The sequence below is a fragment of the Leucopleurus acutus genome (assembly GCF_964270905.1).
Source record: "Leucopleurus acutus genome assembly, chromosome: 13".
Classification (NCBI taxonomy): Eukaryota; Metazoa; Chordata; class Mammalia; order Artiodactyla; family Delphinidae; genus Leucopleurus; species Leucopleurus acutus.
The window spans coordinates 25562178-25588598 of record NC_139155.1 but is presented as its reverse complement, the minus strand read 5'-3'; the positions used below and the strand labels follow the sequence as shown (position 1 = coordinate 25588598).

Here is a 26421-nt window from a genome sequence, read left to right as displayed (position 1 = left end):
GGTCTCTGGGGATGGCAGACTCTCAGGGGCTTGGGGACCTGCATTACAGGTGGGCTGTATCCATAGGTATCCGAGTGGCTCCCAGCAGGCCCGCCCTTCTCTGGGCTCCAGTGTCCTCATCTGCTCAGTAAAGGGGCTGGATTCTCTAAGATCCACTGAGGTCATGAGGCTTAGATCTCAGAAGGCCCTCCAGCTTGTTGAGAGCATTTGGGTATGTCTGGACCCACAGCTTGGCCCTGTGGGACTCTAAGCAGGTGCTGTTATGTGTTCCTGGTGCCGAGAGCCCAGGGTGGAGGTGGGTGATCCCAGGGTCCACAAATAAATATTAATTCAGCCTGTTGAGGTCCTGCCTGGCCCTAAGTGGCCATGAGAGAAACTGCCCCTCTCCCAGGGAGCTGGCCAGCAGGCCAGGGGATCAGGATGGAGAATCCAGCCATATTCCAGCCAGGGTGGAAGAGCTGAATAATGGATAGAAGGGATGTGACAGGTTTTCTAGATCTTGGCTATTCCAAGCCAGGTCCCCTGACCAGCAGCAACATCACCAGCTGAGAGCTTGTTAGAAATGCAGCTCTCAGGCCCCACCTGGGATCCACTGAATCCGAATCTGCATTTTAACAAGATTGCGTGTGATCGCTGCACACAGGAAGGTTTGGGAAGCACTGCTCTCGCCCACTTTTCATAAACTCTTTTGACCACGCCTCACAGAAAGAAATACATTTCCATGGTGTATTTAGATGAGACAGAAGTTCCATGAAACAATAGTTCCACTTACAATGTGTGTTACTCGCTGGAATTTTCAACTTAGTTGTATAATTTTAATGCTGAGATCATGAGTTTGCCTTACACTAAGTTTATTTTGCAGCCGCTAAACCGCCGAGACCTGCAGTTTGAAAAGCACCGCCCTAGCTAACCCCCGTCTGATGTGTTTTTTTTTTTTGCGGTACACGGGCCTCTCATTGTTGTGGTCTCTCCCGTCGCGGAGCACAGGCTCCGGACGCGCAGGCTCAGCGGCCATGGCTCACGGGCCCAGCCGCTCCGTGGCGTGTGGGATCTTCCCGTACCGGGGCACGAACCCGTGTCCCCTGCATCGGCAGGCGGACTCTCAACCACTGCGCCACCAGGGAAGCCCCCGTCTGATGTTTGAGTAACAAAGGTTACTCCGGTGTCAGACATGTAGAGGACACCTGGTGTCCTGACTCCTGAGACGGTAAATGATGCTGATTTGTGAGGTCGCCTCCAGCTCTGAGTGTTTCTAAACTTTCCTACTTCTGGTGGTTGGGGGCCTGAGGCTCCTGTACACAGAGGCCTCCCCTGAATCCCCCTGCTTTCTTTGGCGAACACCAGCGTGGCCCAGAGTCCCCAGGCCAGCACTGACACGAGTGGCCGAGCCTGAGGGCTGCAGGCTTGGGGGGAAGGCATTCTGCCTGCGTCCTGTTGATGCAGGAGGTGAGGCATGGGCCAAACTCAGAGGGGAAGGTTGGCTGCAGGACCTTGTGAAGGGGGTTCCCGTGGCTTCCTCAGGGAGGGCTGTCGGTGTCCTTCTCCCCTGGCAGCTGGCCTCTCTCCTCCCACACTCAAGCGGGAGGCCTGGCCCAGCCCTGTCCTGCCCTGGGGGCTGCCTGACACAAAGGAGAGAGCCCTCCTGCAGGCTCTGGGTGTAGGTGGCAGTTGCCAGCACTGTGTTGGGAAGGGAAGGGGAGAAGGGCGGGCCTTGTGTGTAACCAGGAGCGACTGCTGGAGGGGGTCCGGGCTGGGGGAGCGAGGCCGTGCTGGTGGAGATGTGGTGGGTGGATGCGATTCAGCACCAGGGGAGCGCCGCTGACTGGCGGGGCCCTGCCGCCCACCTCCAGCTCAGATGTGCCTGTATCCATCTGCGGAGTTGCTGTCCTGCTGGGCTGGATGGACAGACCCATGAGTCCCCAGGCCACTGAGCTCAGGAGCCCAGAGCAAGCCCCCTATTGCACTGCACAGCTCCCCGCAGCCGGCCTGTGGGCCAGGTGGCCGGGCCCCTTACGGAAAGCCGAAAAATGAGCCCTGGGCTTCCTCTCTGAGGTCCCAGCTGAGCTGTGTGCTGAGGGCCGGAGGGGAAAGGGTCCGAGGAAGGGTGAGGGGCGTGGGGCTGCCCTTTCAGGGCCCGGAATGATGGATTCCCCAGGAAAGAGCTAGCAGGCAGCGAAACAGAGGAGTCTCATCTGGTTGGCAGGTCATGGAATGGGTCCTGCGGATTGGGGGAGGAGGTGCCGCCTCTAACGCCTGGCTGTTCTTAAAGGGATTGGGTACATTTACAGCTGCTAATGCCTTTTGTCACTGGGCGGGTGGGAAAGGATGCTGAGAGGGCTGGGACAGTTCCAGCTTCTTGTCTCTGGGCCCTACCTTTTCCTCCAGACCTCTGGCCCCTGGTGTAGCGCCGTGAGCCCCACGAAGGATGCAAGGCGGGCAGGCCCAGAGGATGGGGGGAGCGAGATTCCTGACCTCAGGCAGAGCCTGCCGTGTCAGCTGAAGCACCTTTGCCGAGTGCTGGTTTCCCAAGGAAGCCACACTGCTCTGCAGCCTCAGCCCCTCCGTGCCCCTCCTTCAGCTGTGCCCACCCAGGCCCCGCCCTCCCTCCTGCAGGCTCCGGGCTGCCTGCCCTTTACAGCAAAGTGCGGCCTCAGCGCTTCTCCCACTCCTGCTGTCTGCCCTTTTGTTCCTCGGCATCCGTCACCTGGCAGGGAATGGGGGCAGGGCGGGGCGAGGAGGGGGGCCAGGAAGGCTGCAGGGCGCGTTCCTGGGATCTGGACTCAGCTCTGCATGCTGCATCCTGGATGGCTGCAGCCAGGGGAGGTGTCTCTTCTCCTCTTCCACCTTCTCCTCTCTTTCTTCCTCCTCTGGTCCCGTCCCCCTTATCACTTTCACTGATCATTAAAACATAAGCTCCTCTTGCTGGCTCTCAGCTTAGCCAGCAGCCCAGCTGTTTGGGGGTTTCCCATCCTGATCTTCCTGTGAATGAGAAACGGAGCCAGGAGGAGACCCCAAAGCACAGGCAGGAAGGGAGCAGAACAAGTCCTGGAGGAAAGCATCCCTTTATTTCCCTGTGTCTCCATCAGCCTGAAAGTTTACTCTGTGCCTCCTCACTCTTTTTGCCTTAAGAATGCGGTGGAACTTCTAAGCTTATACCCCAAAGAATTGCAAACAGGGACTCAGACAGATACTTGTACACCCATGTTCACAGCAGCATTAATCACAATAGCCAAAGGTGGGAACGCCCCGAATGTCCACTGGTGGATGAATGGATAAACAAGATGTAGTTCATGCATACAGTGTATTATTGTAACACAGTGTATTATTCAGCCATAAAACGGTGTGAAATTGTGACGCGTTCTACAACATGCATGAATCTTGAAAACATTATGAGTGAAATAAGGCAGTCACAAAAGGGTAGATATTGTATGATGCCACCAAAATGAGGTACGTTGAAGAGCCGAATTCAGAAGAGATAGAAAGTAGAGTGGTTGCCAGGGGCTGAGATGGGGGATGGGGGGTTGTTTGGTGGGCGCAGGGCTTCTGTTTGGAATGATGAAAACGTTCTGGAAATAGATAGTGGTGATGTTCACACAACATTGTGAATGGACTTAATGCTACCGAGTTGTTCACTTGAAAATGGTCACAGTGGTGCGTTTTGTGCTATATGTATTTCACCCCTATAGAAACTGGGGGATCGAGTGCCTGACCGATAGCCAAGGGGATGGATAATGTAGCTGCACCCCCTCTCTTTCCCTCCTCCCTCTTCTCTGCTAAAGAGATAAAACTTGGGTCTTTTCTACTGAAGGAGGGACCTGAACCCCGGTTGGGGCTCATTCTAGGATGTAGAAATGAGCCCAAGTGACATGTTAGCCCGGTTCCCCCTCAGAAAGCAGAGTTCCCAGAAGTACCCCAAGAAGAGGAGTCCCTGAGGAGAGTAACACGGAAGGAGGGAGAGCTGGCAAAGGGGCATTATGGATCTGGTCGCCACTGCGGGCAGCCGGGCCCGATCCACTGGGACCCGCTGAAGGACCATAAGGGAATGTTTGTCCCCGTCCAGGGCTGCCCCAGGGGCTGTCAGCTCCTCCCACTTCTAGGATGCAGGTTCCAGGTGCCAGGTGGGCTCCTGCAGGCACTGCTGGTGTGTGTCAGAGGAGGCTGGGCCGAAGGCGCTCAGGGCAGCTGAGGGGAGGTGCTGTCAGGCTACATGTTGAATCTGACTGGGCAGCAGTGACTGGAGTAGGAGGGGGCCTCCAAGGCAAGTGACCAGTGTGGGGCATGCTCCTTTTCTCTCTGGGCACCAAAATTCTCCAGGGTGGCGGTGTGTCTCAGTGCCGGTCTCTTTCCTCAGTGAGCCAGTGAGGGGTGATTTCTGCCCCTGGGCTCCCTGACAGGACGGTGGTTTGGCCCCGTGACAGACCCGCAAGAGCCTGGGAGCGCCCAGCAGAGCAGGACAGAGACTGCTGCTGCAGGCCGCGCCTCCTGGAAACGCTCCTGTCTAGTTCCTACAGAAGCCAGCCCTCTGCCTGTACCTGTGATGCGTGCCAGAAGCCTGTGATAAGATCTTAAGTCTTTGAGGAATAATAGGTGCGGCCTTAGGTACTGGCTTTTTTCTGCAGGCGGCTCCTTTTCAGCCCTCTCTGGACACCAGCCTTATCATCCCATCCCCCTGAGGCCAGGATCCTGCACTGAGCTAGGCACAGGGCCCAGCTCTCTAGAGCCTGCAGCCCAGTGGGGGTTAAGACATGCGCGCGCGCGCGCGTGCACGTGCACACACACACACACACACACACACACACACACGCACACACACACACAGCACTTGAGGGATTCCCTGGGCTTTCAAAGGGCATTGAGGAAGGGCGAAGTGGGAGATGTCCTGAGGGCCTGAGCAGGCTGCCAGGAGGTGGAATGAAGAGGCAATGGGGAGTCACTGGACCTGGAGCTCTGCTGTGAGAACTTGGGCAAGTTACTTAACCTCTCTGAACCTCAGTTTTCTCTTCTAAGGAGTATAATTATATCAATTACATAGCGTTATGGTGAGGGGTAAGTGGACGAAGGCATGTGGAGTGCTGAGGAGAGTGCCTGGCCCATGATACAGGCTCAGTACACATTAGCCTTTCCTGCTATTAGGGGTTGCCGTAGCCATGCCCCTAGGCCGAGGCTGGGTGCATCCTTTGCCCACTGGCCGCTATTAAAGCTAATTGCCCGTTGGGCTAATTGCCTGTTGGCTCTAAGGTTCTAGCACTCCATGAGTGTTAGGACCCCGAGATTTGGCAGGTGGAGGGAAGGGGAAGGTGACTCTGGGTGAGGGACATAGTGTGAGCAAAGGCACAGAGGCAGTAAAAGCATCCTGTGTTAGTGGTTTGTTGCCATGTAACAAATAACTACAAATGGAGTGGCTTTAAACGATGCCCGTTTATCGCCTCACAGTTCTGAAAGTCTGCTCGGCATAGCAGGAGGCTGAAATCAAGGTGTCGGCTGGGCTGAGTTCTGGTCCGGAGGCTCTGGGGGACGAAACCTGACCCCAAGCTCATTGGTTGTTGGAGAACTTACTTCCTGCAGTTGTAGGACGGAAGCACCTTTCCCTTGTGGGTCGTTGACCAGGCATTGCTCTCAACCTCTAGAGGCCGCCCAGGATCCTTGCCCGCACCCCTCCTTCTTCAGGCCAGCAACGCTGTCTCTACCTCCAGCCCCGGACTTAGGGGGCTCGTGTGATTGGATCAGGCCCCCCTGAATACTCTTCCTCTCTTCAAGTCTGCTGATTTGGAGTTTAATTATATTTGCAAAATCCCTTCCCAGGAGTTCCTAGATTAATGTTTGATTGAGTAGCTGGGGGAAAGGTGTACACTCAGGACCCTCTTAGGAGGTCTACCTGCCACACACGGCTTGTACCTTGGACAAGGAGCGGAGTGGCCAGGGGGCTGGAGGGAAGCACAGGCAGCCATTGGAGCAGGTGGATGTTGGTGGTGGGAGGGATGTAAGGCCACTGTAGGCCTTGAATGGCAGGTGCAGGAAGGGGCGTTGGACATCCCCACCCCTACCCCCTCCTGTGACCCTGCACCACTAGGCATGCTTATTTCAATCTGAGCGAACTACCTGCACACTCACTGCCACCCAGGCCTCCGCACCTGGGTTCCCTCACCCAACCCTGAAACCTCAGACTCCTCCCTCTGGGGCAGGTGGACAAATCCATGAGCCCTAAGGCCACTGAGCTCAGGAGCCCAGCGCACACCGGCTACAGCTGGCCTGGGGTCCAAGGGAGGCTGGGTCTCATGCAGCAGCCGAAAACCTGAGTCGGGAGACCAGCTGGAGAATGTGTGTCTCCCCAGGGAGTTCTTCCTCCCCATGGTCCGCAGACTCCCGGGAGCCTGGCGAGGGTGGGAGGGAGTCAGCATTCAGTCTCAGCAGCATTTCCGGAACCCAGCAGGACATTCCTTGTGCTGTTTTGGTTTCATTACCGTTAAACACGCAACAAGCCCTTAATTATCGGTGAATAACTGTGTCCTAAAAAAGCTCTCAGTAATCCAAGGTTTTGAAATGCAAGTGTTCCTTTGAAAATACTGGGATGTTGCCTTTATTATCCACAGTACTGTTCTAGGTGCCAGCAGCCCTTTGTGGTCTCAGAGCCCCGTGCATACGTTACTTGGGTCTTTGTGTATCTAATGGTGCTGGTTGGGTAGAAGACTGTTCTGCTAGTTCTGGTGGTGAAGCCATGTGCAGCCTCTGCTTCCTCTGCTGAACAGGCTTCCCTGTGGAGAGCACTGATTTCCAGACAATGGAAGGGGCACCAGACAAGCTTGGAAGCCCTTTCCCATCAGGCCTAGAGCCTGTCCAGAGGAAGGGGGAGGGTCCCTGGTGGGAAGGGACCTAGTGGTGAGAATGGTTCTAGCCTTCCCAACTTCCAGGTGGATCGGCAGGGAGCTTTGGGAGCAAGCGTGGACAGTGGAGGTGTCCCTGCAGGCCTGGGCCCCTGCAGCGGCTGGGTTGACCTGGTCTAGTTGGGGAGGGATAGCAGTTCTATTGGTGGCCTTTAACAGCTATCCCTGGAATGATGGTCACCTTATGCCAGGCCCCCCAGGGAGAGGGCCTGAGGGCTGAAGAGGGAGTCATTCTCCTACAGAGGACCATGGCTGGGCCACACCCTCCCAGGCTACCCACCTTGCCTTTCACGTCGTATCATTAAAAGCAGTCACGTCCTTACAGACTGAGTGTAGCGTCCTTACAGACTGAGTGTAGCGCGTGTCCCAGTAGATGCACCATTAGCAGGGCTGCAAGATCACATTAAGGCCTACAGTCTTCACCTAATTTAGGGATAGCCTGGCATCCAGAGAGAAAATGTCTCTTCAGAAGGAGGTATTTCTTAGAGGCCCAGGCCCCTAGAGGGTTTGTGTCTGTGGACCCCTGTACATCTCAATGCTGGGGTCAGAGACGTAGAAGCCTGTGGTCTGTTTTATTCTGCTTTGTGGTGGATTTTGTTAACTCCAAGTTGGGAAGTAGGCTTGAACTTGTAGACTGGGTCCATATTCCGCTTTTTCCTGGGTGGTAAGGTCCGGGTATGGACTAACGCTCAACATCGCATGAGTTACTGTGTTGGCCAATTAGGCAAATTACCTGCCTTCTCTGGGACCGAGTCTCCTTCCCCACGCAGGAGGGATCACAGCATCCTCTTCACACTACGGACGAGCTGGCACCCCACTGACTTCTCAGGATGTTGGGAGACCAAGACAGCAGGCTGGATGAGGGACTGCTTCCGGGGGGGGGGAGGATTTCTCAAGTGGGGTCATCATCTCTGCCTCCAACTGTGTCTCACAGAGCCCATCTGTTCTCTGTATCCGCAGCCCAGGCCCCTGAGCGGGAGGGATGGAGAACTCCTCAGCAGCGTCGGCCTCCTCCGAGGCCGGAAGCAGCCGCTCCCAGGAGATCGAGGAGCTTGAGCGGTTCATCGACAGCTACGTGCTTGAGTACCAGGTGCAGGGGCTGCTGGCCGACAAGACGGAGGGGGACGGCGAGAGTGAGAAGACGCAGTCCCACATCTCCCAGGTGAGCACTGCCCGGGAGGGGGCAGGGCCTGGGCAGGTACGGGGCCTCGGAAGCTCAAAGTGGGGTAATAAGGGTAAGGGACCCTAATTCCAGGCAGCCTCTGATCGCCTGGCCCTAGGCTGCCAAGGTGTGGATGGCCGCACCCAGCAGAGCGTGGGATCCAGGCAGGAAGCCCCTGGCTGTGTACTCCCAGCCCCTCTGAACCACCTCTACCCCGTCCTACCCCACTGGGTGGCTGCGGCCCAGCCAGTGTTCATGGAACGCTCGTTTACTGAGCCCCTGCTGTGTGCTAGGCGCCGCTCCCTGTCCTTCACAAGCTCATGTTCTAAACGAGATGTGGCGACTGTAGCTTATCCAAAGGGCACATAATCAAAAGTCTATCACTTGTGAATATTTCCTCTGATGGCGAATACAGGCAGTTGTTGGCGCCAAAGAATTGAGTCTCTCAGACAGTCCCCCAGGGCCCTGTGTGCCAGAGCTCGTGACACACGTGAAGCCTTCAGACCAGACTCTCAGGTTGGCCTCCCTGCTCCTGGTCAGTCTGTGGCGGCCCTGGTCCTGGGTAGGAGGTGAACTCGGCTGAAAGACTGTGGGTCGAGATTTGGAAGTTTTGAGTCGTCTTGAGTAGAATGTGAACCATTAAGGGAAGTGACCATGTCACATGCATCTTTGCTGAACATGTTAAATTCTCAGTAGATGTTTGTTCAAGAGTTGGTTCCAACTACTAGCTGCCTGTGTGACCTCAGGCAAACCCCTCAACTTCTCTGAGGCTTGGCTTTCTTACCTGGTGAGTGGGGATGATCCCGCTGCTTCAGGAATGTTGGAAGGTCAAAGGTGATAAGAGGTTCCGAAACTACAGAGGGGCAGAGTGTTGTCTGCACCCAGAGGCTCGGGGGGGGGCGGTCTCTTCTGCTCCGGGTCTGGGGCCCAGTGTCCACCTCTTGTACTTGTCCCCCTCAAGCCTGGGGCTCCTCTGTCAAGTAGAGAAGTTGACATGGGTGCCCTGCTTTGGAGAAAAGCCAAGTGCAACTGGCTGGCTCGCTCTCTGGGTGGGCAGAAGATCCAGACCCTCCAGCTTTTTAGAAAGCCAGAATGAACCTGTGGCTTTCCTGGAACTCAGGACCAGGAGCGGACCTGGGAAATTGTGAAGGCTTGCTGGTCCACACCTTATCCCCATTGGAGGGTAGGGAAGGCAAGATGTGCCCTGAGAGAGAAATCGATGCTTTCCTTGGCGTCCTTGAAGTTCTGAAATCACAGGTAGTGTGAGCCTGTAATCTGTTCAGTATTCATTCTACAAGTGTGTATTGAGCACCTGCTCTGTGTCTAGCACTGTCCTAGGACTGGGTACCTGGGAGTGAGTGAAAGAGATGAAAAGCTCAGCCCTCGTGGAACTTATCCCAGTGGTGGATGGCAACTGCTGTGGGGAAAAATAAATCAGGAAAATGGAGTGGGGAGTGATGAAGGTCAGGAGGGGTTTGCAATTTTAAATGGGATGTCAAGGAAGATGTCACCGAAGGAGGTGGAGAGGTGAACTTGCAGATGTCTGGGGAAGGGGCAGTCCAGGCAGAGGGGACAGCACGTGCAAAGGCCAGAGCTGGCAGAGTTATTCCAGGGGCAGCAAGGAGGCCGGTGTGGCTGGAGCAGAGGGAGAAAAAGGGAGAGCAGAGGAGATGCTTCAACGAGGCAGAGGGGTCGGTAGACCAGATGTACAAGGGCTGAGTCCTGGGGTCTGCCTACATTTAGAAAGCAGGGATGTGAGGGGGACCAGCAAAAGAGACCAAGAGGGGTTGGCAGTGAGGCAGGAGGAAATCCAGGTGAGAGTTGGGTGCTGGAAGCCCTGGGGAGGATGTGTTTTGAGGGTGGCGGGGGCGGGCTGACTGCTGCTGCAGGGCATTTGGGAGGAGGAGTGAGAATAACCCAAAGGAGCCACTGGGGCCGTTGGTGACCCTGATGGGAGGGGTGACGGTCCAGTGGTGGGGGTGAAGGTCAAGGAGATGGGTTTGAGATGGGAGGATAATACAGTGCAGGTCCTCCCTGTATTACAGGAGTTTCGCTGTAAAGGGGAGAGGCGTGTGGTTCTGGGGGAAGCGAGGTCACAACGGGAGCATTAACAATGAGCTGTGCGTTGATGGGAGCGGTCCAAGGCAGAGGGGCCGCTTCCTGGAGCAATGGCCTTGAACAGGTGAGAGGGCTTGGCCTCGGCTTGGGCCCTGTGGATGGGTGCGCGGGCCTAGCCTGACGTGTGCTGCCTGCCTCCCCCACTGAGTGGACTCTGGTGGCCTCCAGCAGGGCATCCCTCAAAATTTCCTTCAGGTGAAGTGGGCTCTTGCAGGACAAGGGTCCCAGGAAGCTGTGCAGCTCCACCCCAGAGGAATGCTTTGCGAGTGATAGGATTTCTGTTCCCAGAGCAGCCATCGGGGAGAATTTTGGAAGGAGGGGCCCTCCCAGCGCCTCTGAGCCCCCTGTGGGGACAGCTGAGCTTTCAGGATGTAGAGCAGATGGGGCAGTGCCCTCAGTCTGGGCCCTGCACTCCCGGCTTCTGTTCCTGGGATTGGTTGGACCTAACCACACTTGGATGTCCACATCTGGGTGGGCTGTTAAACAGATGTTGGCTTGAGGCAGAGTGTGGAAAACATTTGTACCATCTAGATGCATTCCTTAAACTTTCTGCATTCCCTGAGGTTCCCTGGGAGAATGTGAACACCTGGCAGGGTCCCAGGACCCGCCTGTGTGCAGGTGGCCGAGGGGGACATGTTTCAGTCCTGCTCCCACCAGCTACCCTCCCCAACCCAAATGCAGCTGGGGTCCAGACTCCAGGGGAGGGGGCAGCTGTGGCAACTCTAAGCAAGGCCAGGGTTAGATGTGTTATTATAACACACTTCTTTAAAAAATACAATCTCTATTGACACAGCTTTACAGGAAATCTTTCTGCTAAAGCACTTTTGCTTGTTTTTATTTAATCTGACTATTTTAAATGGAAGCCAAAGACAAAAACAAAAATAAAAAACCTCAGAGAATGTCCTGGGCTGCCTGTCTGTGGTGGTGTTTTGATGTTTCTGGGAGAGAAAATTGTTAAGAATCTTGGAAACCTTGAGAAAACTTGAGGGAGTGGAGAAGAATGCTGCTTTTCAGTGGGTGAGGTCATTTTTTAGGATCTGAGAGATGACAGTTGACACTCAGGAAGAAAATACCTCACGATGCTTGTGAAGTTGTGTTCTCCCCCACCCCTCCCCCATCAATAACTAGAAAGAAAAATGGATGGATGGATGGACGGATGGCTGGCTGGATGGATGGATGGGAGAGAGAGAGAGAAGAAACAGAGAGAGACAGAAAAGTGTCCTTTTTTTCCTACAAGAGTAACCAAGAGAATGTATGTTCTAAGTTTCCCAACATGTTTGGGTACCAATTTAAAATTACACCCTCACCCACACCCACACATTTCAAAAGTGCCTGTCCTCCAGTGGATTCCAAGTCCCCAGAGGCACATCCTGAGAGCTGTCCTCACTCTGTCCTTGGGAGGAGGGGGATTATAGCCCTATTCTGCCGGAGAAAAGACTGAGACACAGAGATGGAAAATGGCCAAACCCCACTGCTTGGTGGTGGCTGAGCTGAGCCCTGGTGCCCACCCCTTCCCCACCTACTTTTGGTTCCATGCTCGGTACAGGCTGTGACTAACAGGCTGTTGGGAAGTTAGCCTGTTTTTCCCCCTGTGGAATGAGAGTTAGGATTCCAGATCTCATTGGCCGTTAACCTTTTGTGGAAGAGACTGGGATGTTATGTGTGGGGTAGTTTGGCACTTCTGATGTTAGCGGATGGTTTGTGGAACATCAACGCAGTGTTCACAACTCCGGCTGCATGTTGGAATTGCTCTGGAGCTCGGACAGATCCCACCCTAGAGTTGAGTGGAAGGGGGAGGGGCCTGGGCATTGGCCTCTCATCCACCCCCACGTGACTCTGATGTTCTGCTCAGGTTGACGACCACAGCCACAGGTGGACTTGTCTGACTGCCTTCCTACCCCTCCATGTCCAGCTGCCTTCCCTTGGAAGGATAGAACGTAGGGCCATTGTAAAGAGTGGATACATTTAATGAAAGCGTGTTTTACACTAAATGCTTGTTTGCAAGTCAAATGAAGAGCCAGTGAGGGTGAAGAGAACTTCCTGTAGCTCTTTTTGATGCTCTCAGGCACTTGGAAGTCCTGGGCTTTGTCTCACGCACAGAGACCTCACAAGAGAGATGCGACCGTGCCTATATGTAGGATGCATTCAGATTGGCATGATGTCGCCTTCTCACAATGTTTTTCCTTCTCTTTCTTTTTACGTTTTTCTTTACATTCTGCCTTTCCTGTTCACTGTTCCCTCATCCCTCTTTTATCCCATTCCCTCACTTCCTCCTGTCCTTTGAATCCTTTTTCCCTGTCATCTTTGCTCATAGGAGGAAGCGATCAATGGTGGACCCCCTATGAAAGGCTTAACAGAAGTGAGTTTAAGGGGACCTGTGGGGTGTGAATGTAGGGACTCATTCTTCTTATTTAAAAAAAAATTATTTTTAATGACACAAGTACTGTATGCATATATTCTCATGGTACATAAGAATTCAAATGCTGATTAGTTACGTCCTCATTCCACTGTCTTACCCTACCCCCCACTGGAATGATGAGTTAACCTCCTCACCTTTTCAGTGCTTTTACGTGTGTGTTTGTGTGTGTATGTGTGTGTGTGTGTGTATGTAAAATACGACTTACAGAAATATATTATTTCACAATCATATATCATGGCTGGTGAATATGTTGTTCAGTAACTCACCTTTTCCCCATAGCTGTATGCCCTGGGGACTCCTCCAGGCTTGTACATCTGCTGTGTTCTGTTTAATGGCTGCACAATTGCCCATAGTATGGGTGTCCCATTGTTCAACCATTTACCTATTGCTAGGCATTTGGATTATTTCCGGATTTTCCCCTGGAAATACAAGCTATTTCAGTGAATACTTCTGAACATGCCTCATCCTGCACATATAAAACTGTTTCTTTAGGTGGACGCTGAGAAGTAGAATCAGTTTTAATAGCTGTTGCCAAATTGCTCTCCAAACGCCTGTTGCATTATTCACAGGACCGCCAGTGTATTGGGACAAATGGTCTTTTGTCACTTTAATTTGCATTTCCTCAATTTTTAGTGAGCTTGAGCACTTTTTAATGTGATTACCAGCCATTTTTTAAATAGGTTAAATTTTTATTTTACTTTTAAAGCAACAATTGGAAAAACAGAGACAATCAGAGAACAGAGAAAGAAGCCCACCTTAATTTTGTTTTTTAAAGGAAGAATTTTTCTTTTTTAATGTTTTTAGCTCTTTATTTATTTTTTAAATTTTATTTATTTATTTTATTTATTTTTGGCTGCGTTGGGTCTTCGTTGCTGTGCACAGACCTTCTCTCTAGTCGTGGCGAGCGGGGGCTACTCTTCGTTGTGGTGTGTGGGCTTCTCACTGCGGTGGCTTCTCTCCTTGTGGAGCACAGGCTCTAGGTGTACAGGCTCAGTAGTTGTGGCGCGCGGGCTCTAGAGCACAGGCTCAGCTGTTGTGATGTATGGGCTTAGTTGCTCCACGGCTTGTGGGATCTTCCCAGATCAGGGCTCAAACCCATGGCCCCTGCATTGGGAGGCGGATTCTTAACCACTGCGCCACCAGGGAAGTCCCCACCATAATGTTATGATAAAAACTAGTGTAATTTTTGTGTATTATTTTTTCTTAATACACCTTTCAAGAGTTGAACTCCTAGCATACATGTCACATTTAGCTTGCTCGTTTATTTAGCATGGTTTCCTACACATTATTTGGTGGTTTTTGCATAAAGTATAATTGTTTAAACCTGCCAGTTACTGTTGGCTAAATAGTGAAATATAATTATAGCTAAGAATGGTTATTTCAGGCCCCATTCTAGGCTCTGGGATAAAGTCATGAACAGAATGGACCATAATCCCTGTCCTCCTAGCTCTTACTTTCAGTTGGAGAAAGACAGGTGATAGACAAAGAAGAAAATAGATGTTAGAAGGTGATACACATGAAGGAGGCAAGAAGGGGCGGAGTGGTGGGCTGTCTGAAAGGTTTACTTAAGACTTTTGAGCAAAGATTTGAAGAAGGTGAGAGTTGAGATCACTTAGGAACCAGCCTTCCCAGCAGAGGGGGTGTTGAGGGCGCAGCTCTGCTGTGGGAGTGTACCCCACTTTGATGAACAGCTTTGGGGCCAGTCTGGTGGGGAGCAAAGAGCCAGGTCTGTGGGGCCTCATCGGTGAGACGCCGGGAGGTTTTGAGCAGAGGAGGGACATGGTATCACTGGTTAAATTGGACCACTCTGGGTGCTGTGTGGAGAATAGGCTATAGCAAGGGGCGGGGTGGAAAGGAAGCAGGGGGACCAGGAAGTCCTTGGTTGGTCAGGGTCAGAGGTGATGGTGAATTGGAGCTGTGTGGCACCGTGGAGGTGGTGAGAAGTGGTCAGATTCTCATACTTTAAGGCACAGATAACATGATTTTCTAATGAATGACCTTGACAGTAGCCTGAGCCTATAGAAGGACAGACTTTCCAGAAATGAGATGGAAGACCCTGGAAGAGCAGCATTGGGGGAGCAAAGGTCAAGAGTTCGGGTTTTGGATGTGAAAGGTTTAAGGTAGTATTGGATGTCTTAGCAGAGAGGTTGATCAAGCAGTTAGATGTACAAAGTGGCATTCAGAAGAGGGGAATGACCTGGAGAGTCACACTTGGAAATAGTAGCATGTGGGTGGCATTTTAAGCCCAAGGAGTGAGGGAGCTTAGACAAGAGGGTCAAAGACTGAGCTCTAAGAAGTTGGGGCCGGGGCTTCCCTGGTGGCGCAGTGGTTGAGAGTCCGCCTGCCGATGCAGGGGACGCGGGTTCGTGCCCCGGTCTGGGAGGATCCCACATGCCGTGGAGCGGCTAGGCCCGTGAGCCGTGGCCGCTGAGCCTGTGCGTCTGGAGCCTGTGCTCCGCAACGGGAGAGGCCACAACAGTGAGAGGCCCGCCTACCGCAAAAAAAAAAAAAAAAAAAAAGGAAGTTGGGGCCATGAGGAGGAGCTACCAAAGGACACAGAGGGGTGTCCGTGTAACTCATTTACTCTACGTCACAATGCTGTGAAGAAGATGCTGTTACTGTTGCCAGCATACAGGGGAGGAAACAGAGGCACAGAGAGGTTGAATATGCTACCTAAGGTCACACAGGGCGTATGTGGTCGGTGTGAGGTTTGAACCAGCTGATCTTGCTCCAGGTGCCATACGCTTAACCTCTGCTCTGGCAGCTTCTGTCATTATCACAGCTTGGGGGAGGTAGTCTGAGGGAGGAAGAGACTTTCCCAAGGGACAGCGTAAGAGGTAGAGCAGGAATATGAACTCACGTTCGTTCGCTGTGTCGAGAGCTCAGGCTCCTGGTCGCTGCGTTAAGCTGCCTCCACAGCAGGGAAGGTGTGTGGGTTTCTTGTTAGTTAGTTTGTCTTAAGATCGGAGCAAGAAGCCTTTCTCCCTCTCTCAAATCTCAGCCTTTGGGCAGCATCCCCTCCCCGTCACACACAAGGTTTTCCTGGAGTATCACTATGGAGGAGAGTGTGAGCTGCCAGCCCGTCTCTGCTCCCACCTCCTCTGTTCCCCCTCTCCTGGTCAGTAAGCCCTTGTGCCAGCCCAGAGGAAGCAGTCGAACAAGCTCCTGACTTTGAGAAGCTCCCATCTGTAGGCTGTCCCCGTCTCCTCTCAGGCCCTTCGCCGGGAAAAGAGGACGTTGGGTGAGAGCAGTGGTTCCCACTAGACCTTCGAATCGCCCCCCTGGGGGGTCCTGGCACCCCCTTGATTAAGAAACTGTGGATAAGATGACTTTTTAAATAATTTTTCACTTTGAAATAATTTCAGATGTACATAAAAATTATAATAATAGGACAAAGGATTCCTGCATATCCTTCACCCAGATTCTCCAGTGTTAGTATCTTACCACATTTATATTTTTTCTCTCATCTCTCGATAGATAGATAGATCAATTGATCAATAGATTCTGTATATAGAGAGATTTCCCCTTTATCTCTAAACACTTCACTGTGCGTTTCCTAAGAACAAGGACATTCTCTCTTTTTTTTAAATGGTATTTTATTTATTTATTTATTTATTTATTTTTAACATCTTTATTGGAATAGAATTGCTTTACAATGGTGTGTTAGTTTCTGCTTTATAACAAAGTGAATCCGTTATCGACAGATGAATGGATAAAGAAGATGTGGCACATATATACAACGGAATATTACTCCCCCATAAAAAGAACATTCTCTTATAATTACAGTATAGGAAATAAACATTGATACAGTACAATTATTTAATCTATAGACCTTTTATTTTACCAGTGTTCTCAATAATATCCTTTATAGCAAAAGTTAAAAAAAAATTCTAGGTTCCTCAAAAAATGAAACATAGAATTACTGTATGATCCAGCAATTCTACTTCCGGGTATACACCCAAAGGAACTGAAAGCAAGGGCGTGACCCGATACCTGTACAGCATGTTCATAGCAACATTATTCACAATAGCCAAAAGGCGGAAGCAACCCCAATGTCCATCAGTGGGTGACTGGATGGACAAAATGTGGTCCATACCTAGAGGAATATTACTGGGGTTTAAAATAAAGGAAATCCTGGCACGCGCTACAACATGGATGAACCTTGAGGACTTTATGCCAAGAGAAACAGACCAGACGCAAAAGGACAAGTACTGTATGATCTCACTTCTATGAGGCGTGTAGAAGAGTCAAATTCATAGAGAATGAAAGCAGAATGGTTGGTATCAGGGGCTTGGAGGAGGGGGGATGGGGAGTTAGTGTTTGAGGGGGACAGTTTCAGTTTAGGATGAAAAAGTGCTGGGGACGGAGGGAGCTGGAGTGCTGGGTGGTGGTGGTGGTTGTACAGCAGTGCGAATGTACTTCATGCCACTGAACGGTACACTTAAAAATATTTAAAATGGTCAATTATGTATAGTTTACTACAATAAAAAATTTCTGGTTCAACATCTAACGCAAGACTATACGTCACATTGAGTTTCCAACATTTTGACTGGCTCTTTGAATTAATACCTATTTATCCCCTTTACTCATTCTGCTACTTTTTGGCTGTGTGACCCTGGCTCAGTTACTTAACCATGCTATGCCTCAAATTCCATATTTGCAAAGTGGGGGTAATACATGGGCCTTGGGATCTATGTGGAGTAAATGTTAATGTAAGTAGCAGGCTTAGAATAGTGCCTGGATTAAATGAAATCTTTATATTTTCTGGGGATGAGTCCTTTGTTACACATGTTGCAAGTGGCCTCTTACTTGTCTTTAATTGTGTTTGTGGTTTCTTTTGTCACACAAAATTTTAGACTTTGATGGAGTTTAAAACTTGTATCTTGGATTTTAACCAGCTTGGAATGTGTTGTCCATGGTACTGGGAGGCAGATTCTAGGGTCATTTTTTCCTCGCTGGCTCGCTGGTTGTCTCAGTCCCTGTGTTTATTGATGGTCTCTCCTTTCCCCTGGTGTGAAACACTGTCCTTATCACATACTAAGTTCCCATTTGCAGATCTGTTTGTTTATGGATTTGGTTTTATCAGTTGATCTCTTCCTCTCCTCCTGTGCTGATTCAGCCTGACGGTGTGGCTCTGGCCTTGATACACTTTGATGTCTGGAATGACGAGCCCCAGGGACTTCAGACGCCACCCACTTTCAGCCTCCCCCAGCCTGGGGCTCATCCTCCCTCAGCTTTCGGTGACTTCCTCTGTCCTCCATCAAGTGTGCTCCAAAAATACTGTCCATCCTGGGGTGCAAATGACTGATAATAAGATTTTAATTCTTTTAGCATGAAGTATTTAAAGTGTACCGATAGAAGCAGAGAATAATAGAATAAGCATCTGTTTTGAGTACAGACTAAACATCTGTACTCCCGTTTATTAAACCTTAACCCTGTGCCCTCTTTGTTTCATCTTTTTAAATTAAGAAATAAATTATAGCAGTTATGGTGAAGGCCCAAAACCACTCTTGTGAATTCCATGTTCGTTGTTCCCATACATACAGATTTCCCACTTTTCCTGCCTCTTTGTGTTCAACGACCTTTTCAGGAGGGGCCACCTTACCCCCCAGAGAACTTACTCCCAGCTGTAAACCCTTCACCTCAAAGGAGAAATACCCTGGCTGAACCAGGCACAGGGGCAGGGCCGAGGAGAGTGTTCCCCAAGGGGGCCCTTCTCTTGTTCTGGAGTCATCTCATACAGATAAGGACGGTTCCGGAAGGTCTGTGTCTGGAGACTTTTCTAGGCGGCGGCTCAGAAAAGGCAAAGGGGAGGGAGGTGGTGGTGGCTGCAGCCTAAGAAGAAAGAAGAGCGTGGGCAGCAGAATCCCAGCAGCGGGGAGGAGCTTTGAACAGGGAAGGGAGAGCTCCCAGGGGCTTGTAGGGTCAGGCAGCAGCAGAGAGCGGATGTGGCTGGGGGGTTGGATGCCGCACGGGCCCAGTGGTACAACTTCCTGGGAGAACTGCGATGACTCACATTTAATTCCTCCCCGGGGGTCAGGAAAGCAGGACCCAGCTGGACCACACTCCCTCCCCCAAAAGCTTTCCCTGGGGGCCATGGCTGGGTCTGTGGGGTGGGTTTCTGTGGACTTTACTATCTTGCTAGCTTTCCTAAACACATCAGCCCTCTGCTCACTGCTTAACTGTATGGTGCTCTCAGAGCCACTTCTTCATTTCTGTCTCTGCCTGCTCTCCCAGTGGAAACCTGGATGTTGGACTCTAGCTTCCCAACCAGTGGGTTCCCCACACCCGCACTCCGGGCCAGTTCAGCCTGTTCTAGCACAGCTCTGATGACCCCCTCCCCTAACAGAAGCCTTCGGACTCTTTCCACCCAGGAAGAGTCTCTGACCGCTTAGCGGGAAAGTCCTGCTTGCTGCCCTCTGCCCCTGAGCTGGCCAGTGTTCCCCTGCCATGTCCACACTCGGGCTCACTCTTCTCCAGGGATCCGGGCTCCACTGCTTTCCTTCCCTAGGGAATCCCTCCGAGAGCACACTGTCCCTTCTCAGCCTCGCCCTCCCCCTCCCCGCGTTACTGTTACTGCACATCTCACCTCCGCTGCTGTGAAGGGAGCGCCGGTGGCAGGTCCCACACCAAAGGCGCTCAGGAAGGTTGGCCAGCGTAAAGTTAAGGATGACCTTTGGCAAAGCAGAGCAGTCTCATCGGAGCGTGGAATCGCTCTGGGAAAGCCTAGCCAGGGGGCTGAGGTGGCACGTGGCTGTGCGCAAAGCCTCGGCCGCCCCTCTGTGCCCGCCTGTCAGGAGCAGCCAGCGTGGCACCCCATCCCCGCCCTGCCAGGGACCACGCGGGGACCACGCTGACCCCAGGAGGAGGTGTGCCCACCCTCAAGTCACCTCTGTGCGAGACGTGCGAGACGTCAAGTCAGCAGTATGCAGCTGGGGTTGAAGTGTTTGGGATGCCCCACTGGAGGAAGCCTTCTCTGCAAGGCTGTCCTGGGACGGGACGAGAAGTGCAGGATCTAGTTCTCTCCGGGCCGGTAGTCACTGCGTGCCTTGACCATCCTCCCCACTGTCAGCCAGCCTCCAACCAGGAAAGGAGAAGCCACTCAAGTATAGAAAGCAGTAAAGCAGAGGGATTGTTTTTATAGTAGTTCAAATAGTCTACAAATATATATCTATATACACATATATACATGTGTGGATTACTTTTCTTTTTTTTGGCTGTGCCACGCGGTGTATAAAATCTTAGTTCCCTGACCAGGGATCCAACCCGCACCCCCCTCAGTGGAAGCACGGAGTCTTAACCACTGGACCACCAGGGAAGTCCCTGGATTGCTTTTTATTTTGAAGTTACTTTTGACTCATAGCAGAGGTGCAAAAATAGTACAGGGTGTTCCCATGTACCTGTCCCCTAATATGAATATCTTACATAACCGTAGTACAATGATCAGAACTAAGAAATTAACATTGGTACGATGAGACTTTATTTGAATATCACCAGTTTATCTACTAATGTCCTTTTTCTGTTCCAAGATTCAAATTTGCATCTAATTGTCATGCTTTCTTATTCTCCTCCAACCTGTGACACTCCCGTGGTCTTTTCTTATCCCTACAACCTTGACACTTTTGAAGAGTATTGGTCATTTATTTTTTGGAAAGTTCATCAGTTTGGGTTGCCTGATATTCTCTCACGATCATATTGAGATCGTGCATTTCTGGCAAGAACACCTCAGGAGTGACATGGCCCTTCTCAGGGCATTACGCTGGGAAGTCCACGGTGGTAATATGTTTTATTACAGATAATATTATCCTTGATCACTTGGTTTAAGGTGGTGTCTGATAGATTTCTCATTTTTCCCTTTACTTCTCCTATAATTTAATAAATATCTTTGCAGAGATGCTTTGAGACTACAAATATCCAGACAGAGGGAATTTAACCCAGGGAGTTGGTTACCCAGATAATAAAAGAGCTGAGAAACTAAACAGCCCCAAGGAGCCATTAGCACCTCTAGGCCTGAGGCACAAAGGGAGGAGATGGTATTGCCAGAGCCCAGCGTTAGGGGTCGTGCACAGAGGGCCCATCTGGTGAGGCTGGAGCCTTGAAGGAGACCCAGTCATTGCTGGTAATGCTGCCTGAAGCATAGAGAGATGGGGGAGAAACACCGCGGCTTCTCTCTCTTCCTGTCTCCCGTTGGCCCAGCCCAGCTGGAACCCAGCTGAGTCTGCAGGGTTCAGCCCCTCTGCGGTACAGAGCCGGGATGGGCAAGAAGTGGCTCTGAGGGCACACTCTCTTGGGACTGGTACCTTGCCTTTGCCAATTCCTTCGAACTGAGCTGTGCTGTCCAATAGGGCGGCCACTAGCCACATGTAGCTCTTGAGCACTTGAAATTGACATGCTTTAAGCAGATTTCAAAACCTTAGTATGGAGAGAAGTATGTAAAATATCTCATTGATCATTTTTGTATCAATTACCTATTGAGATAAACATATATTGAGATAAATAAAATGCATTATTAAGTTTAATTTTTCTTTTTTCTTCTTTAAATCTGGCTACTAGATCATTTAAAATTATGTCTGCGGTTCCCATTCGTTGGCCAGCACTGCTGTAGAGTACACTTGTACCAGCCTGTCTTTCCTATACAAAGGTCATGCCCTTGACCCACAGTCGGGGGAGGGTGTGTCTAGCCAAGGTTTCACAAATCCGGGACGGTGATGGCTTTGAGCCATCCACACTCACGCACAGTTTTGACCAAGTGTGTCAAACAGAGACTGGGCTCCTCTGCTTTTTATGAATCATACAGGTGTAGGTCAAGATCAATGTTCACCGTGAGCTGACATGATAATAAAAGCACCACCATATATATAGATAACACATTACCGTGGAAGAGCTGTACTCTTACTACTACTTTATATCTATATAGAGATTTTGCATAGCTTACAAAGTCCCTTTATTTCAACCTTGCAGAGTCACCCAGCCTTGCTGTCCCCATTTTATAGATGACACAGTGAAGCCTGAGAGATTACATGGATTTCAGTGGCTCTCAAACTTCTGGTGCATCCCTTGGAAAGCTTGTCAAAATGGAGAAGACAGGTGCTGCCCTCAGCGAGTGATTCAGTGGGTGGAGATTAGGACCCAGAGACCCCCTACGTGGCAGGGTTTGAGGACCTTTACACTGGTAGTTGTCATATCACACTTCGGGGCACATGAGGCCCCTGAGGTTGGTGGTGGGACTGGGCTTCTGATGGCCAGTCTGGGGCTCTTCCCCGATGCCATGCTCTCCTGTCAGTCCACAGTCCACCGTACTTTGAGGCTGGGTGTACGGTGTGATCCACACATACATGCCTCTCCTCTAGCTCCAGCCTTGACACTGTAGGGAGCTAGTGGGCTGAAGCATGGTTAGGTGGTCAGACATGGTGCTGGTTTCTCAAAACTCATATTTACCCTCTGTGTTGTCTGGTTGGCTTTGGAAGGTAGTTGTTCTTCATCACTTCGGTGGGCTTAGGTGGTAGGAAATGAGTTTGCCTTCCCCACACATACGCCAACGGGCCACCTCCATGTGGCACTGGGAGATGCCAAGTGGGACCTGCTGGTACAGAAAGATTTGGCTTCGAAAACGGCTGAGCAGGATTTCTTACTGGCTCTACTGCAGCAGGGCGGGACCGTGCCTGGGGGGCCAGGGCAGAGTGAGGATGAGCCTGTGTGTCCTGCCATCACTGACCACTCCTTTCTCCCCTGCAGTGGACGGCGGACTGCAGTGATCAGCTGGACTGCAGCTACTCCTTCTCCCGAGGGCGAGCCCCCCTGCAGCAGGTAGGGAGCCAGCTCCGTGCTCCATCTGGGGGTCATCGAGGTCTTGTCTGTCTGGGTTCCTGGGCTGTTCACCATGGTGCTCCTGAGAGGTGGTGATGTGGGAGTGCGGGAAATGGGACAGGGAGGGTGCAGTCTGCCCCCTGGAAAGTTCCCCCTGAATATGCAGCCCACAGTGAAGCCCTCCCTGCCCAGAACACATAGATTCATAAGATTTATTTTTAGTAGCAGCATTATTTATAATAACAAACATCTGTAAACAACTACTGATCCGTTGAGAGGAGAATAGATAAATGATACGTGATATATCCTTACAATGTACTGTAATACAGCAATAAAGTGAGTGATCTGTGATACATCCTTGCGGTGGAATATCATACAGCAGTAAAATGAGTGAACTGGAGGTTCGCGCATCAGCGATGATGATGGGTCCCAGGGTTTTGGTGGGGTGGGGGCGCACTCTGGAGATCGCTTCTGCTCCAGGTCTGCAGAGGACTGGAAGGGGCAGGCTGTGGGTGTGAGGGAAGCCAACCAGCTTCCTGGGACCAGGCTGGAGTCCGCTGCTTCTCCCCCTGCTGCTTCCCTGTGAGATCCCGAGGGGGCGCCTGTGCGGGTCGTGTGGCCCGGAGGGAAGGAGGCAGCTGCTCCTCGAGAGCCGTCCCTGGTGACCCCCAGGTCCCGTACACCCTCTGGTTGTCGAGCTGTTCTTGCTGATACCTCGTCCCACCTGTGGGAGATGGTGGGATCAGAGACCGAAAACTCCGTCTATCCCCAACCCGCAGTCCAGCCTCCCCCTGCACCTGTCCAGAGAGATGAGGGAGGCTTTATGGGCTTCCGCAGTAACTTGCTCCCAGTTCCAAAGCACCTGTGTTGACACATCGCCTGGCCCCACTTGCTTGTGTCTGACTTCAGTCCATGGTGCTGATGAAACCAACTCTTCTCTATTCTTTCATGAGGGAAGGTGGGCAGTGGCCTCAGTTCCAGATCTTTCTTAGGCTGTAGGGCTTTGCTATACCATGGGGGGGCGGGTGTCGGGGCAGCTGCCCTGGACAGTTCTGTCACATGACAAGATGCTTGTGTGTGTGTTTCGTCGATTCTTAAGTAGGAGGCCATGATAAAGCAGGGTGGGGCGCTCTGCCACAAACCTGGTGACAGTTCTCTGTGTCCTCAGCTTCCTCACACAAGAACCAGGAGACTCGGCGGCCTCTGAGGATCCTTCTAGCTTCTCCATGCCATTTACAGACAGGGAAGTTGGGGTCCATGGAGTTGTCATGACCTGACCAAGCTGGGACTTGAACCCAGGTCTTCGCCTGTCCTGTCCCCTCATCGGCCCTTTACCTTGTCTTCCTGTAGTAGGTAGCCTTCCATGGAGGTCTTTTGTCCTCACCACTAGACTGCTGGTGCTTGGTCATGGACTCCGTTTATACGCCCTAAACCCCTCCAGCTCTTGGCTGAAGGCCTGACACGTCAGGGGCACTGTCACTAGTGTCTGCCAATTATCTGGGGTTTCCTACATGAAGATTCTCTTAACATTTCAGCAGCAAAGGTGGACTTGGATTTGGGGACTCAAAAATCAGAGAGAGAGCTTCAGGGAAGGGTTGAAAGTCTTGGATGGGGACATAAGAGGCTGGTAAATGAGAGACTGAAAGAACAGCTCTCTGTTATTTAGTCAGTAGGTGTCTGGTTCTGGAATCGTTCAGAGTCTTCCTTTCTGTTCTCACTCCTTTATCTTCTTTTCTGGGTCCCCTCTCCCCACCTTTTCTCTCTGGTCCCATTTTCCCATCACTCTGGACAGGTTTCCAGGGGGATGAGATTGGCGTATCCTCCCACTTGCTTCTCATCTGCCTGCCTCACTCTGAGCTGTCCTTTCACAGCTGGTTTCACCCCCTGGAGGAGGGTGGGTGGGGTGTTGGCCAGGGCCGGGGGCTTGTGGGAAGGGGTACCCTGGCACCATGAAGACCAGCTGACCCCGACTCCCATCTTAGAAGCAGCTGAACAGTTGGCTTGGGGTAAGCAGGGGCTGAATGAAATGCAAAACGAAATGCAACTGAACTGAAAGAAGAAATTGTAAAAGGCTCCTGTTAGGTCGTTTCTTGGCAGGTGGAACTGAGCATAAGTCCATTATAGGGGACGAGCCCCAGGAAGGGTGAGGCGGGCTCTCAGGATGTAAACCCGCTTTACTTCCCTGATGTGCCCGGAACACGAGGGCTTCATAGTAGGGGTTTCCTACAGGCCATGGGGCCATTGGCACTCCCACCTCCCCCGTGTAGTCTGTCTGATCATCTCAGAGGGAGGAAGGGGGAGACATCTGCTTCCAAGAAGCGGAAGAGTAGCCGGGGCACCGAGGGACAGCCACGGCCTCAGCCCCATGGCCTCAGCCCCACGTGCCACGTGCCTTGTGTGTTCTGGATTCAGAGCCCGTGGTGTCCCCATGCGGCGAGCCAGCTGGGGGAAGCGGGAAGGCTGCTCCGCCTGAGTCCTGGTGAGGTTACACCCTGTGCCGTGAGAAGCTGCTTAGAGCCGAGGAAAGCTCAGCGGGCCCAAGAGTTCAGGGTGTTTGCGGAGGGAGTTTTCATAGATTCCTCTGCCGGGGAGTGTTTGTAGTGGCCTGGAGCATGGCCCCTGAAGGGCAAGATAATGTGTAAAAGAATGCCCAGTGCAGGGCAGGAGACACTGTGCACAGCGTGGCCAGACCTCAGGTGGCCCAGAGCTAAGGCACTCGGGCAGGCCAAGCAGAGGTGGTGGCATCGGGCTGGCCCTCCTGGAAGGCCCCAGACGCTGTACCCCGCGCTGCACGGAGAGACAGGATTGAAATGAGGTGTCCTGAGGTCATCACCTTGGTTCGGTGATGAAAGGCCTGACTAGACATAACTCAGTTAATTAGGGTACGAACAATAGAGTGGTGTAAGCAAGACGGAAGTCTCTTTCTCTCTCGCCACCCTCCTGGGAGGGTGTTCAGGGCTGGCATGGCAGCTCAACCGTGTTGGGACAGCCTCCTTGTTTCTCATGCTCTGCCCTCTCTGGGGTGTTGCCCTTGTCCCATGGCCCGTGCTGGCTCACGTCCGCATCCACATTCCTGCCAGTGGGAGCACCCACCCTGGGCTTCGTCTCCAGGAGCCTCTGGTGTCCCCTCAAGAAGCAGCCATCTTCTTTTAAAAGTTAAAAATTTTTTTAATTTTTTGTCCACGCGGTATGTGGGATCTTAGCTCCCCGACTAGGGATGGAACCCACGCCCCCTGCAGTGGAAGAGCAGAGTCTTAACCACTGGACCGCCAGGAAGTCCGTGAAGCGGCCGTCTCCTGATGCCCTCCAGTGGAGGGATCAAAGCTGGTCAGCATCCCTTGAGTGACATAAGGAAAGCCCCACAATTTACCAGAGACAGCTGCCCCTGCCCACCCTGCCCTGGAGCGGCCCCTGATGGAGGGGAAACCAGGGAGCTGCCGGCTGAAGAGTGCCTTAGCTGGGGGCAGATCTGACGGGATGCTGCTGCCCATACAGCCTTCACGGGCCCCTTCAGCCTGGTCCACCAGATGTAGGAACACTGGACCAGCTCATATGAGCACCCACCGGCTTCCTCACTGTACCCTCTCCACCAGGCAGACACCCTCACCCGCACACCAATCCACGGTGTGATCAGGATATTCCGTATGTACATCTGCCTGTCCCCTCCGCCTGCTGGTGGGCCTTGAGCTGGGCGCCACCAGGGCTCCCTGTACATCCCTGACCACCACCCCCCCCAGCCTAGGGCCTTGCACACAGTAGGTGCTCAATTATGATACCTGAGATGGCTCAGACCCAGTCTACGCAGTCATTCCCTGGCAGGTCCTATTCCTCTGGCCACACCAACTTTGCTGAGCTTTTGGAAGTCATTGGGATGATGGGGCAGCTCTCCTATCCCACATTCACCCCTGGGAAGAATTTCAGGAGGAAACTGAGGCTAGATTGAGACTGGGGTGGCTGCTCCAGCACTTTCCCTGACTGCCCCACTTCGGGCACGTGGACCCCGGACAGTGGGGCCCACAGGAGGATGCCGAGGT

General features: G+C 52.1%; 1 protein-coding gene across 3 annotated transcripts in view; it reads left to right on the top strand.

The window, feature by feature from the left end:
• CTIF (cap binding complex dependent translation initiation factor) overlaps window positions 1-26421 on the top strand; it is a 303031-nt gene that overhangs the window by 64546 nt on the left and 212064 nt on the right. For all 3 annotated transcript variants that reach the window (XM_082853169.1, XM_082853167.1, XM_082853168.1), the window contains exons 2-3: window positions 7842-8043; window positions 22316-22387. In XM_082853169.1, coding sequence (XP_082709295.1) covers window positions 7864-8043; window positions 22316-22387 — 252 coding nt within the window. In that variant the 5' untranslated portion in view covers window positions 7842-7863. The remainder of the gene's footprint in view (window positions 1-7841; window positions 8044-22315; window positions 22388-26421) is intronic.